We start from the raw sequence: 16,146 nt of genomic DNA, 5'->3' as shown, positions 1-16,146 counted from the left end.
GTGGCTTTGCAGGCCCTGGCTGAAAAACATTAGCGCATTTTGTAAGTGGCCGATCTGAGGACAATGGGACGGGGCGCGCGTGCCCGAGTCGACTCAATGTTTACTTTCTCTCTCTTTGAACGAAAACCACCACTCCCGGTCGGAATATTATCGCTTTTTTACGAGAAAAATTGCATAAAAATTGATTTTAAACAGCGGTTGACATGCTTCGAAGTACGGTAATGGAATATTTAGAATTTTTTGGTCACGAAATGCGTCGTGCGCATGACCCTTATTTACACTTCGGGTAGTGTCTTGAACGCACGAACAAAATGCCGCTATTTGGATATAACTATGGATTATTTTGAACCAAACCAACATTTGTTATTGAAGTAGAAGTCCTGGGAGTGCATTCTGACGAAGAACAGCAAAGGTAATAACATTTTTCTTATAGGAAATCTGATTTTGGTGAGTGCTAAACTTGGTGGGTGTCTAAATAGCTAGCCTGTGATGCCGGGCTATCTACTCAGAATATTGCAAAATGTGCTTTCACCGAAAATCTATTTTAAAATTGGACATAGCGAGTGCATAGAGGAGTTCTGTAGCTATAATTCTTAAAATAATTGTTATGTTTTTTGTGAACGTTTATCGTGAGTAATTTAGTAAATTCACCGGAAGTTTGCGGGGGGTATGCTAGTTCTGAACGTCACATGCTAATGTAAAAAGCTGTTTTTTGATACAAATATGAACTTGATTGAACAAAACATGCATGTATTGTATAACATAATGTCCTAGGTGTGTCATCTGATGAAGATCATCAAAGGTTAGTGCTGCATTTAGCTGTGGTTTGGGTTTATGTGACATTATATGCTAGCTTGAAAAATGTGTGTCTGATTATTTCTGGCTGGGTACACTGCTGACATAATCTAATGTTTTGCTTTCGTTGTAAAGCCTTTTTGAAATCGGACAGTGTGGTTAGATTAACGAGAGTCTTGTCTTTAAAATGGTGTAAAATAGTGATATGTTTGAGAAATTGAAGTAATAGCATTTCTAAGGTATTTGAATATCGCGCCACAGGATTACACTGGCTGTTGAGTAGGTGGGACGCAAGCGTCCCACCTAGCCCATAGAGGTTAAAATAAATCATCATACAATATCATAAAATGACTGTGACCCACCACAGTGACTCACAGTAAAATAGTCTGCCATGCACTCATACACTTCTAATGGCTCAGAGGCAGACTAGAATAGGGAGTTCGGTATCCATGGCTGCAGATGTTTAGATTAGAAAACGAAAACAATGAAAGGGGGGGAAAAAAAATAAACGAGAGTAGAAACTCCCTTATGACCATGATCTTGTTTCATGACAGAAATAGTGCTGGTGAGACTGGCAGCGGTTTGAGGAAGCTATGCCCCCTGGGGACACACACGCGCGCGCAAGCCAACTCTCAGTGCCTGTTGGCAGATTGTGACTCCTTTTACTGCCTCATTGCTTAATCATCTAATTGGACGATGTATGATACATTTTACCACAAAACATAAACACACTGACTGGCTATCTGTATCACTATCTACCAAGAGTTTTGATTTGTATTTTTTCGTGGCTGTCTCCATACCCCCACAGACCGATGCTGGCACAAAGACTGCACTCAATGAGCTGTATACCGCCATAAGCAAACAGGAAAACACTCATCCAGAGGCGGCGCTCCTAGTGGCCGGGGACTTTAATGCAGGGAACCTTAAATCCATTTTACCAAATTTCCTAGACCACCTTTACTCCACACAGAGACGCGTACAAAGCTCTCCCTCGCTCTTCATTTGGCAAATATGACCATAATTCTAACCTCCGGATTCCTGCTAACAAGCTAAAATTAAAGCAGAAAGCACCAGTGATTTGGTCAATAAAAAAAAGTGGTCAGATGAAGCAGATAGTAAGCTACAGGACTGTTTTGCTAGCACAGACTGGAATATGTTCCGGGATTCTTCCGATGCTATTGAGGAGTACACCACATCAGTCACTGGCTTCATCAATAAGTGCGTCGATGACGTTGTCCCCACAGTGACCGTACGTACATACCCCAACCAGAAGCCATGGATTACAGGCAACACCCGCACTGAGCTAAAGGGTAGAGCTGCCGCTTTCAAGGAGGAGGACTCTAACCCAGAAGCTTATAAAAAAATCCCGCTATCCCCTCCGACGAACAATCAAACAGGCAACGCGTCAATACAGGACTAAGATCGAAATCGTACTACACCGGCTCCGATGCTCGTCGGATGAGGCAGAGCATGCAAACTATTACAGACTACAAAGGGAAGCACAGCCAAGAGCTGCCCAGTGACACGAGCATACCAGACAAGTTAAATTACTTCTATGCTCACTTCAAAGTAAGTAACACTGAGACATGCATGAGAGCATCAGCTGTTCTCGACGACTGTGTGATCACGCTCTCCGCAGCCAATATGAGTAAGACCTTTAAACAGGTCAACATTCACAAGGCCGCAGGAACAGATGGATTACCAGGATGTGCACTCCGAGCATGCGCTGACCAACTGGCAAATGTCTTCACTGACATTTTCAACCTCTCCCTGTCGGAGTCTGTAACACCAACATGTTTCAAGCAGACCACCATATTCCCTGTGCCCAAGAACACTAAGGTAACCTGCCTAAATGACTACCGACCTGTAGCACTCACGTCTGTAGACATGAAGTGCTTTGAAAGGCTGGTCATGGCTCACATCAACATCATAATTTGTATACCGCCCTAACAGATTCACAGATGATGCAATCTCTATTTCCCTCCACACTGTCCTTTCTCACCTGGACAAAAGGAACACCTATGTGAGAATGCTATTCATTGACTACAGCTCAGCATTCAACACCATAGTGCCCTCAAAGCTCATCAATAAGCTAAGGACCCTGGGACTAAACACCTCCCTCTGCAACTGGATCCTGGACTTCCTGACGGGCCGCCCTCAGGTGGTGAGGGTAGGTAGCAACACATCTGCCATGCTGATCCTCAACATTGTACTCAGTCCCCTTCTGTACTCCCTGTTCACCCACGACTGCATGGCCAGGCACGACTCCAACACCATCATTAAGTTTACAGACGACACAGTGGAAGGCCTGATCACCGACAATGATGAGACAGCCTATAGAGAGGAGGTCAGAGACCTGGCCGTGTAGTGCCATGACAACAACCTCTCCCTCAACATGATCAAGACAAAGGAGATGATTGTGGACTACAGGAAAAGGAGGACCGAGCACGCCCCTATTCACGTGGACGGGGGTGTAGTGGAGAAGGTTGAGAGCTTCAAGTTCCTTGGTGTCCACATCACCAACAAACTAACATGGTCCAAGCACACCAAGACAGTAGTGAAGAGGGCACGACAAAACCTATTCCCCCTCAGGAGACTGAAAAGATTTGGCATGGGTCCTCAGATCCTCAAAAGGTTCTACAGCTATACCATCGAGAGCATCCTGACTGGTTGCATCACTGCCTGGTATGGCAACTGCTCGGCCTCCAACCGCAAGGCACTACAGAGGGAAGTGCGTATGGCCCAGTACATCACTGGGGCCAAGCTTCCTGCCATCCAGGACCTCTATACCAGGTGGTGTCAGAGGATGGCCCTAAAAAAATTGTCAAAGACTCCAGCCACCCTAGTCATAGACTGTTCTCTCTGCTACCGCATGGCAAGCAGTAACGGAGTGCCAAGTCTAGGTCCAAGAGGCTTCTAAACACCTTCTAACACCAAGCTATAAGACTCCTGAACATCTAATCAAATGGTTACCCAGACTATTAGCATGCCCCCCTCTTTTACACTGCTGCTACTCTGTTATTATCTATGCATAGTCACTTTAATAACTCTACCTACATGTACATATTACCTCGACTAACCGGTGCCCCCACACATTGACTCGGTACCGGTACCCCCTGAATGTAGCCTCGCTATTGTTATTTTACTGTTGCTCTTTAATTCGTTTTTTTAGGTATTTTTTACACTGCATTGTTGATTAAGGGCTTGTAAGTAAGCATTTCACTGTAAGGTCTATTCTATACCTGTTGTATTCAGTGCATGTAACAAATGTAATTTGGCTGCTCTCGTTTTCTAAGAGACACAAACACCTAAACATAATAAGGAAGGAACAACTTGTGCTTTTAATAAAATATTAAATTGTCAAAAGTTCCTAAACATTTACAGAATTTCAAAAGCATGTTATATGCAGTAGTAGTACATTAAGATATACAGTTTACAAAAGGTATTTTCTAAAAAACATTATATACTTTTTAAAGAATGTACCTGAAAAATTGTAACGGGAAATGCCAAGTTGTTCTTTGGCACCAACTTGAACACAGTGAGTGCATGTGAACACAGGTAAACTGTCTCCAGGTACATGTCACATGTTGACACTGAGGTCCCACGGTATATCCTCATTTTCTTCCTGGCCATCAGGGTCAAATTGGCTCCAGGGAATGTCATTTACCTGACAAAGAAATAAAAAGGACATTGATTGCGGAGATCAGATTTTATTTAGATTTCATTGCTGCTTGCGGTCAGCAAGACTGAGTTATGCAGAATACACAACTACATATAATCAGTTACATTAACCTGTTGGGGCTAGGGGGCAGTATTTTCACGTCCGGATAAAAAACGTACCCGATTTAAACTGGTTACTACTCTTTCCCAGAAACGAGAATATGCAAATAATTAGTAGATTTGGATAGAAAACACTCTAAAGTTTCTAAAACTGTTTGAATGGTGTCTGTGAGTATAACAGAACTCATATGGCAGGCCAAAACCTGAGAAGATTCCATACAGGAAGTGCCCTGTCTGACAATTTGTTGTCCTTCAGTTGCATCTCTATCAAAAATACAGCATCTCTGCTGTAATGTGACATTTTCTAAGGCTTCCATTGGCTCTCAGAAGGCGCCAGAAAGTGTAATGGGGTGTCTGCTGTCTCTGGGTGAAGAACAGCAGGAGAATTTGTGAGTGGTCAGCCTGTGAACAGTGACACTGGAGATGCGCGTTCATGAGAATTCTCCATTGTTTTCTTTCAGCCTTTGAATGAATACAACGTCGCCCGGTTGGAATATTATCGCTATTTTACGAGAAAAATAGCATAAAAATTTATTTTGAACAGCGTTTGACAAGCTTCGAAGTACGGTAACGGAATATTTTGAATTTTCTGGTCACGAAATGCGCTCGCGCGTCACCCTTCGGATAGTGACCTGAACGCACGAACAAAACGGAGGTATTTGGATATAACTATGGATTATTTGGAACCAAAACAACATTTGTTGTTGAAGTAGAAGTCCTGGGAGTGCATTCTGACGAAGAACAGCAAAGGTAATCCAATTTTTCTTATAGTAAATCTGAGTTTAGTGAGGGCCAAACTTGGTGGGTGTCAAAATAGCTAGCCGTGATATCTACTCAGAATATTGCAAAATGTGCTTTCGCCGAAAAGCGATTTTAAAATCTGACACCGCGATTGCATAAAGGAGTTCTGTATCTATAATTATTAAAATAATTGTTATGTATTTTGTGAACATTTATCATGAGTAATTTAGTAAATTCAGCGGAAGTTTGCGGTGGGTATGCTAGTTCTGAACATCACATGCTAATATAAAAAGCTGGTTTTTGATATAAATATGAACATGATTGAACAAAACATGCATGTATTGTATAACAATGTCCTAGGAGTGTCATCTGATGAAGATCAAAGGTTAGTGCTGCATTTAGCTGTGGTTTTGGTTTTTGTGACATATATGCTTGCTTTGAAAATGGCTGTGTGATTATTTTTGGCAGGGTACTCTCCTGACATAATCTAATGTTTTGCTTTCGCTGTAAAGCCTTTTTGAAATCGGACAATGTGGTTAGATTAACGAGAGTCTTGTCTTTAAAATGGTGTAAAATAGTCATATGTTTGAGAAATTGAAGTTATAGCATTTGAGGTATTTGTATTTCGCGCCACGCGATTCCACTGGCTGTTGACTAGGTGGGACGCAAGCGTCCCACCTCGCCCAGGGAGGTTAAGTCATAAATTATACTACTAAAGTTATTATTACATAAAGTTAACACCAGTCCAGTAAAGTTGCTAATAATTTAAACTGCACTGGCAATTTTTATAAATACTACAATGGCCAAAATACATACAAACTAACCATCCCATGTGGGTAGAAAACAATTAAAAGAATACAATGGTAATCGAATGTGTGGAATAATTGCTGTAAGAGAACATTGTGGTACCTTTATGAGTCCTTCCAGATCCTCATCTTGTAGGACATCATCTCGCTCCACCCTGCATTCAACTACAACTTTCCCATTACCTGGAAGATATCATTTTTTTGTGATTACATTTTTATTCCCTTATGGCAGAGGATATCCCTGCCCATGCCTCTACACCTGGAAGACATTAAAATATGCTGAGCTGATATCTTCAAAATGATTCCAATGGTTAGTTCACTTAGAGTTCAGGGCCTCGTTTCCCAGAGCCTCCGTAGCGTTTAGAGCACTGTTAGAACCATCTTACGATGTATATTTAGTGGCCAATCTGTTTCCCAGAGCCTTTGTTAGTAAAGACCTTAAAAACCTTTGCACATCTACGAGTGATCCAGACCACCCGTAGAAGAATCGCCAAAGTGCATTGTTAGATGTTTTTTGCCCTTCCGCGTCACTTTATTCACAGAAGATCTCTGCTAAACATAGAATCAAGCTGTTAAGGCTAGGTATCTGTCTGCTGTGACCACCAATAACTTCAGAATGAAGTTAACTACAAATACATAGTTGCCAAAGTATTTGCAATTGTTACAAACAAGCGAAAGAAAAAAACGATGCTAGAAATGAAAACCGTGGATGACTGCATTAAAAGATAAATAGGCTTCATGGGCCTATATATTGAAATCATAGAGTTTTATTTAGCCACTAGGCTACGTATTGAAAATGTTGCCTCAATATGCATCATGAATGACAAGATGTCCGCAATGATGTGCCCAATCAGCCGTATGGGAACACACTCAAGTGGTGGCGGGAGCTTGGACTGCGGTTTCCGCGTCTCCCTAATTTAGATGAAGCTTTACTCACCCAGAACCAGCAGCAACACCTTCTCGAAAGCGTCAACCACTGCTTTGTCCCTGGCCCATCTCTGGAGCTTTCCTCTTTTTGGCAGGACAACGTCTGGACCTATGGCCCAAAACCATAGAGAGGAGTTTTAGTGAAAGAAATGCAGACCGTTCTCTAGCATGTGTTGACAGACTAGAGCTTTCACTTTCGCTGCATAATAATTAGTTATTTCATTACAAAGACACAAACTGTATCTTTTAACCATCAATGTGGATCAGGAATGCTCTGTTCTGAGAATAACACAGACATTTTGGAAAGGCAATTAGAGATCAACACCTTTAACCTCTATGGGCTAGGTGGGACGCTTGCGTCCCACCTACTCAACAGCCAGTGTAATCCCGTGGCGCGACATTCAAATACCTCAAAAATGCAAAAACTTCAATTTTTCAAACATATGACTATTTTACACCATTTTAAAGACAAGACTCTCATTAATCTAACCACACTGTCCGATTTCAAAAAGGCTTTACAACGAAAGCAAAACATTAGTTTATGTCAGCAGAGTACACAGCCAGAAATAATCAGACACCCATTTTTCAAGCTAGCATATAATGTCACATAAACCCAAACCACAGCTAAATGCAGCACTAACCTTTGATGATCTTCATCAGATGACAACCCTAGGACATTATGTTATACAATACATGCATGTTTTGTTCAATCAAGTTCATATATATATCAAAAAACTGCTTTTTACATTAGCATGTGACTAGCATGTGACTAGCATTCCCACCGAACACTGCCGGTGAATTTACTAAATTACTCACGATAAACATTCACAAAAAACATAATTCTTTTAAGAATTATAGATACAGAACTCCTCTATGCACTCCATATGTCCGATTTTAAAATAGCTTTTCGGTGAAAGCACATTTTGCAATATTCTAAGTAGATAGCTAGCCCTGTGATGCCGGGCTATTTAGACACCCAGCAAGTTTAGCACTCACCAAAGTCAGATTTACTATAAGAAAAATGTTATTACCTTTGCTGTTCTTCATCAGAATGCACTCCCAGGACTTCTACTTCAATAACAAATGTTGGTTTGGTCCCAAATAATCCATTGTTATATCCAAATAGCGGCGTTTTGTTCGTGCATTCAAGACACTATCCGAAAGGGTAAATAAGGGTCGCGCGCATGGCGCAATTCGTGACAAAAAAATTCGAAATATTCCATTACCGTACTTCGAAGCATGTCAACCGCTGTTTAAAATCAATTTTTATGCCATTTTTCTCGTAAAAAAGCGATAATATTCCGACCGGGAAATCGTTTTTTATTACAAAGAGAGTGAAAGTAAAAGCACGCTATCCCCTCATGCACGAGCCTCAGTCTAATGGCGCTCTAATAGAGCACTTGCCAAACGCGCTAATGTGTTTCAGCCTGGGGATGGAATTACATCGTTAAGCTTTTTCCCGCCTTCTGAGAGCCCATGGGAGCCGTAGGAAGTGTCACGTCATGCCAGAGATCCCCTGTATTTGTTAGAGATGATCAAGGAGGGCAAGAAATGGTCAGACAGGCCACTTCCTGTAAGGAATCTTCTCAGGTTTTGGCCTGCCAAATGAGTTCTGTTATACTCACAGACACCATTCAAACAGTTTTAGAAACTTTAGGGTGTTTTCTATCCAAAGCCAATAATTATATGCATATTCTAGTTACTGGGCAGGAGTAGTAACCAGATTAAATCGGGTACGTTTTTTATCCAGCCGTGCAAATACTGCCCCCTAGCCCCAACAGGTTAAGTCAACAATCCCTGAGTTGGGCAAAAGTATGTGTAAATTCTTGTCTATATTCTGTCAATATATTCTGTTTATTACAAGGCCCTGTCACCACCATTTCACCAGGTCAAATTCCTGTACTTCGCAAATAAAAGGTGATTCTCATTCTGAAACAACTTTCTCATAGAAACTGTGGCTGTTCTGCTGAATCTCACCGGTGCCCTCCACGGTCTCTTCAGCCACTCCGATGCCTCGGCAGCTAAGGCCATGCTGTGGGAAGGTGACATCCATGATGCAGCCGTACTTCAGGGTAATCTCCTGAGGGTCACCAGTTGTGGTGGACAACCTGCCGGCATTGTCACAGTTGGAGATGTCCTTCAGCTGTCCAGAGAAAGGAAGGCTTCATTACATATTGTCGTTGTCTGATGAAAACCTTGTGACTACATTTTTTGGCAATTGTCATTAATATTTTTTATATTTATTGAAAGCAGTAACTCCCCTCAATGTACTTTTGACTCTAGGACCAAGAAAATATAGCTTCTGAAGTTTCATAATTGTATGTTCATTAATAGGAAAATATGTTCATTTTTTTCAAATTTTCTGAAAAGTTTCTGTTTTGGATATATGAGCTTTTCACCATACAACGACTGTAAACGACATGGGCCATATCCTATACAGCAGAAATGGATTGACATCAAAAGTTGGGACTGAAGATGTGTTACTTTAAAAAGTCTAACAACCTATCATCTGCTTGTGTTGTCAATCTTTGAATGTCTTTATACATCCTTTAGGTCATTGGTCACACAAAGCTAACTAGCTAGCGATTTCACAACGGCTACACCCACCAAAACAAACAAATATTGTATCTGTTGTATCATACTGTAACATAGTACTGGAACATAAAAAGAGACAAATCTGGAGGCATTGCTACTCCTTACTGTAACAATGTGGGTGCTCCATCCATTAAAACCCAGGTAGTGATTGGCCAAGTCCTGACACTTGCTATGGCTCAGTGGCTTAGAGTTGTGAAGGAAGTTTGGGTACTGCTTTGTGCTCAGCTTTACCTGGAGAACCGACAGAGAATGTACAATCAGTTCTAAATGTCAATCATTACAATGGTTATGACTTCATGGTGAACAGTGTTTATGGCAGAAAGTGAGGCAGAGCAGACTGGTAGTCTGCTCTGCCTCACTTTCTGCCATAAACACTGTTCAAAGCAAGAGGCTGGTCTACAAGTCATCATGGAGTGGTAAGACATTGCCATCTACTGGTCAAGGTCTGGTATTAATTATTGGTCAAGTGTTACTGTGAAGGTTCACAACAGCTGTGAGAAAAAGACTACTCTTGGGGCCTTGAAGTTGTTTTAACCCTCCTGCTGTGTTATGGTCGAATTGGACAGATTTACAACTTCTCTCTGAAAAATGTAGTTCATTTAATCTGATTGTCATAAGGTTCCATGACTTTGTCCACACAGGGCATCTGAACACACAAAATAAATGTTGATGATTTTCATACAATTTTGGGTGTTTCATTTAACTTTGTACACCTGTGGTGTTTCTGGTTAAAAATGAATGGGTGAGACTACAATTAGTGTATAAAATTGGAGTTCAGGCACATGCCCATTCATCAGATGGACACACTTCCTCCTCCAGACCCCACATGCATGTATGTTTGAGCACACACACACACCTCACTCCCCTTCTTGGTTTCCATGGCAACCCCCACAGGAACCTTTCCCTAATTGAATCTTTCCCCCACGGGAACCACACCTGTTGGCATTCTCACAAACAATCGCAACATTGTTTCAATAATATATAGAACTTTTCTCGCAGTTCTGGTAAATAAAGCTTTTTTGAGGCCTTGCTCACAATTCATTCTGTGGAAGCACAATGACCAAACGATATACGGATCACCAGCTCAAGCTGAACCTCGGCAAGACGGAGCTGCTCTTCCTCCCGGGGAAGGACTGCCCGTTCCATGATCTCGCCATCACGGTTGACAACTCCCTTGTGTCCTCCTCCCAGAGTGCTAAGAACCTTGGCGTGATCCTGGACAACACCCTGTCGTTCTCCACTAACATCAAGGCGGTGACCCGATCCTGTAGGTTCATGTTCTACAACATTCGCAGAGTACGACCCTGCCTCACACAGGAAGCGGCGCAGGTCCTAATCCAGGCACTTGTCATCTCCCGTCTGGATTACTGCAACTCGCTGTTGGCTGGGCTCCCTGCCTGTGCCATTAAACCCCTACAACTCATCCAGAACGCCGCAGCCCGTCTGGTGTTCAACCTTCCCAAGTTCTCTCACGTCACCCCGCTCCTCCGCTCTCTCCACTGGCTTCCAGTTGAAGCTCGCATCCGCTACAAGACCATGGTGATTGCCTACGGAGCTGTGAAGGGAACGGCACCTCCATACCTTCAGGCTCTGATCAGGCCCTACACCCAAACAAGGGCACTGCGTTCATCCACCACTGGCCTGCTGGCCCCCCTACCTCTGAGGAAGCACAGTTCCCGCTCAGCCCAGTCAAAACTGTTCGCTGCTCTGGCACCCCAATGGTGGAACAAGCTCCCTCACGACGCCAGGACAGCGGAGTCAATCACCACCTTCCGGAGACACCTGAAACCCCACCTCTTTAAGGAATACCTAGGATAGGATAAAGTAATCCTTCTAACCCCCCCCCCCCCCTTAAAAGATGTAGATGCACTATTGTAAAGTGGTTGTTCCACTGGATATCATAAGGTGAATGCACCATTTTGTAAGTCGCTCTGGATAAGAGCGTCTGCTAAATGACTTAAATGTAAATGTAAATATACTGTATGTGAGACTGTTGATCATATCTTTGATCAAGACACTGGTGAGGAGGAGAGAGTCCTTGTTAAACTTTGACAAAAAGTAGTCTGTGATAAATAGCACAATATGTTTCATCTGGGTATTTGTTTTTTTAACTCAAAAACAAGTTGTATGAGCAAATAGAAGTTCAAAACTTGTAATGTTCACAAGAACTTAAGTTGATAAAAAGATATAACACAACATTAGGTCATAATATATGTATTATTATGGATTTATAATCAGCTATAAGGGGGGGTACATTTTGGACCGGGAACACAGAATTAATGAACATGAAACGAACACACCAGGAGGGTTAAATGGGAAAAAGTTTTTGATTAAAAATATATACATGTCACATAAGCAAGGATCTTATGAAATAATACAATTACAATACAATCTGGAGAGTATTTTGATCTCTCTTTGGAATTGCTGTTTGTAAATAGATATGAGAACTTCAAGCACTAAATTATACAATAGAGTACCACCATATGAGTCATAAGACCCATAAAACCTAGGGGTCAACAAGGAATGGATCCAAGTGTTTTTCCACTATTCATTTTTCCCATAGGGGATTTTAGAAACACTTCTAATAAGGGCTGTGTTTCATGTAGGCTTACCCTGGCGAGACGATTTGATAACCATGTAAATCTCTCTAGGACAATGTGACATTTATCAATATATTTGCCTGTATTTAACCCCCAAAAATGAAACGCTAATGTGGCTATCATAAAGAACTACAAATGATCTGGACGAGACTGACGAATCAAGGCAAAGGTAAGAATCTCTGAATTAACTATCTAATGTTAGCTAAATGTAGTAATGAATAAAGTTTTAGTGCAAGTTTTAAATTGACACAATTCCTGTTAACAAAGGTGTCAGCTAGAGATGATGTGCAGGAGCTTGCAGGGATTTGTAGTTTTGCATGATGTTTACTTTGACGCTAATTAGCATTTTCGAATCGGAGAGTAAATAGAGCCTAATAATAAGTCACCCTGTCCGAGAGAGATTTACATGGTTATCAAAACGTCACACCAGGGTAAGCCTACAAGAAACAAATACCTTATTTTAAGTGTTTCTAAAATCCCCTATGGGAACATTAATGGTAGAAAAACCATTGGAACAATTTTCCTGTTTGACCGCTAGGTTTTATGGGTATTATGACACCTCCACCATGGGGCTCTATAGTCTACAACATTTGAGTAAGTTTGTTTCTCAATGTTCCCTTACCTTCAAAGGAGAGCTCTGGAAAAAACCTCTTCCATGTGTGGCTCTCTGTGCTTTAGATGCCTGGGCTGCGGAGAAGTACTTGACTAGGGCATAGAACCCTGGCTCGACCCCGGCAGCATTGGGACACACCTTTACCAGATACAGCGGTCCAAAGTTACAGAATATGTTCCAGATGGATTCCTTTAAAATAATACAGTACATAATTTCAATTCATGGCAGTGAAAATCACGTATTAGCCTACTTTACATAGGCTGGCGGGTAGGAGCGCTGGGCAAGTAACCGAAAGGTTGCTGGATCGAATCCCCGAGCTGACAAGGTAAAAATCTGTCGTTCTGCCCCTGAGCAAGGCGGTTAACCGACTGATCCCCAGGCGCCGATGACGTGATGTCGATTAAAACACCCCCGCACCTCTCTGATTCAGAGGGGTTGGGTTAAATACGGAAGACATTTCAGTTGTACAACTGACTAGGTATACCCTTTCTACCTTGCTCTCCTATCAAATATTTCAAAGTTGCATTAGTGTTCTACAAGTTCATTGTAAAATAGATGTGTCCAAAACAAAGTCTTATAAAAGGCCTATACTATTAGATTGCTTTAATAAAAACAGGCGATTCTCAAAAGTCATTAACTATACTAGATAACTAGTGTATTAATCACATAGCTAACTGTATAATTCATCAACGAGACTTACGTAAATAAACGCGTCTGAAAATGTGGATAGAATATTCCAGACAAACAGTGTTTTGTTATTTTCAACGGGTACCCTGAACTCTATTACGTCCACCTCGACCTCCATTGCAGTAGTGAATTCCGGCTAGAGAAACATTATTACTGTAGGCTACTACTCTGCTCCGCCAACAGTGTTGCACGAAATAGTTTCAATGTTGCAGGTTGGTATTATTGTCCCCCTAGTAAAGTAGTTTCTGGAGGACAGTTTGAATCAATCTATCGCAGAAACTTTGATATGACGTTTACGTTGACTTCCGCACAAGAGCCTCTGATTTCCCCGCGCTGAAAACGTCATTCGTTACGCAGTAGAGTTTCTTCTTCTTCTATGGTATTATGGAGGTCCACAAACACACGTAAGAGGTGCATGCCGCCCCTTACTGTATGGGGTGAAAACTTGGGAACTTTAATGCAGTAAAAGTAAGGTTGAAAAAAACATACTCATATCATTCCCAAACGTTTTTACGAAAACAAACATCAACGTACTACTTCAGTCAGTTTCAAAAGTCTACTCAGATCCCCAAACACAGGCTCTGGGGCCTGAGAGGGAGGAGTATCTTCCAATAACCTTTTTGCCGCTTTCACAATGATATCCAGTTTCTTCCATGTTTTATTAGTTTGTCCTGTACAATTAATCACCTGCACAATGAATGCAAAAAAATCCACCTTCTTCACCATTAATATTTCAGGATCTTTTATCTGATGATCGACATCAACAGGCTGCGTGCTTGTCATCCACTGCCGAAGCTTCATCATCTCTACTCTCTCCTTCAACAATTTCACTGTCTCCACATAGGAGACCTGCTTGACAGCCCTGAGCATCGCTACTTTGACCTCCTTCACCCTAACAGGGCACTCAGGGAACTCTGGAAAATGCTTCTCATCACAATTGCAGCATTGTGCATCCTCAGACTCTTCAACACTTATATTCCATCTGCAAATACTTGACATGTGGACAAACTTTTTACATGCATGACATTGCAGTGACTTTTGTACATACACTCGCACTGCATATCTCATATACCACAGCTTTACGTGGGTCAGGAGAGACTTTTCATCAAACAGACAGATTTTCCTCCTCCTTTCCATTCACAATAAGGGTTAAGCGACGTGCCCCAACTATTCCCGGCATGTTGTCCCTATACCATGAAGCCTCGATATCCAGCGAGATGACACCTTTCTTCGGTGCCCTACTCTGAAAATCACAACTCTCCACTTCGTACATTGACAGTTTTCTCCTTCTGCTCTTTCGATGCCTATGAAATCACCATCATACCGCTCCTGGTCACTCTGACTGACTCCACCTTCCTCAATTTGTCCAATTTGTCCTTCACCATCTTCGTAATCGCAATGGTCTCCCAAATAAACATCCTTATTCATGAATGGTACACCAACCAGAAACTGCTGTTCATTTCCAGCTTTAGCTCTTTTAGCTCAATTCTTCTTTATTACCGTGGTTCAGTCATTCTTACCAACTTTACTCGCACCAACAGAATCAAACACTGCGTCAGCTTCCGCCATTGCACGACCTGCCACCACCGGGCCAGATTCAAGTTTGTCAATCCACCTTCCATATTCCTCTTCTCCAGAAACCATCATCCTTCTCGTCCTCTCGTTGTATCTATCTAGCGTCTCCATTCCGTCCAATATTGTCCTCACTTGGCACAACCAACAAGATAGTTCGACCACCGAACAGTTGAGATAGCTGTAAATGTCAATGATAAACAACAGTTTACTAATTGAAGAATTTGAGAAAGCTCTGACTTTACTCCTACAGCAGATTTTCTGTACGCAACACAACCAATGAGCTCGAGCACGGGGCGGTGTTTACAGTTCTGTAACCAATGAAATTGCAAGTGCTGGGACATACCTTCATCTGGTTAAAGTTGGTTGAGGCCACCAAAGGGTTTGGAGTCGCCCATGATCGAAGACCTGAGAAAAGTAAAATAATCAAATCGTTTTATCTCACCATTGAAGTCCCTTCACTCGAACCATTTTCAGAGAGTTTGGTAGGCTAATTGTCTTTTGGCAATCAAGGTAAAATGTTCCTGAGGTAAAAAAAATGAATATTACCATCACATTCTATTTCCCGTCCCCTGGCTTTACAATTGGACTTGCTCGTGCCTTGCAGGGGAGCCTCACTAATCTGTGGTACGCCACTGGTCATGACATTGACATTAATGATGAATGATAAGTTATAACACAGCTACAAGTACTGAAAGTAAGTCCATAGATTGAGATATGGTGGGAGTTGATGTGGGGTGGCGTGGTGCTTTTGTAAATCTAAGATTCTGGTACGTCTAAGACTCTCAACTCACATTCATATAACATTAAAATGTTCATTATACTTCATGGATGGAACTTGTTAGTCATGATGCACCGATGCTATCACTATGACATCATCAGCATCGCAAAAATCCATTGCCAAAACCTGAAAGTGAAATTCACGTCCACTGTGTGTCACGAATGTTGAATATAATTCAATTTGAACTTACTCTGACGATTGTCCATGGGGTTGGTTTATATATAGCGTGGAATTTGAGACAAAATATCT

At 41.8% G+C, this 16,146-nt stretch overlaps 1 protein-coding gene across 1 annotated transcript; it reads right to left on the bottom strand.

The window, feature by feature from the left end:
* Positions 1 to 4,114: 4,114 nt before the first annotated feature.
* rdm1 (RAD52 motif containing 1) lies at positions 4,115 to 13,832 on the bottom strand. The gene is given in 7 exon segments (NM_001141587.1): positions 4,115 to 4,462; positions 6,226 to 6,305; positions 7,060 to 7,158; positions 9,027 to 9,192; positions 9,750 to 9,875; positions 12,867 to 13,046; positions 13,558 to 13,832. Coding segments are annotated over 7 exon segments (843 nt in total). The 5' UTR covers positions 13,663 to 13,832; the 3' UTR covers positions 4,115 to 4,375.
* Between the last annotated feature and the right edge of the window lie 2,314 nt (positions 13,833 to 16,146).

The sequence above is a fragment of the Salmo salar genome, chromosome 03 (genome assembly GCF_965601325.2).
Source record: "Salmo salar chromosome 03, fSalSal1, whole genome shotgun sequence".
NCBI classification, from domain to species: domain Eukaryota; kingdom Metazoa; phylum Chordata; class Actinopteri; order Salmoniformes; family Salmonidae; genus Salmo; species Salmo salar.
Note: the sequence above shows the minus strand (reverse complement) of the source record. Positions and strands in the feature narration are given on the sequence as shown.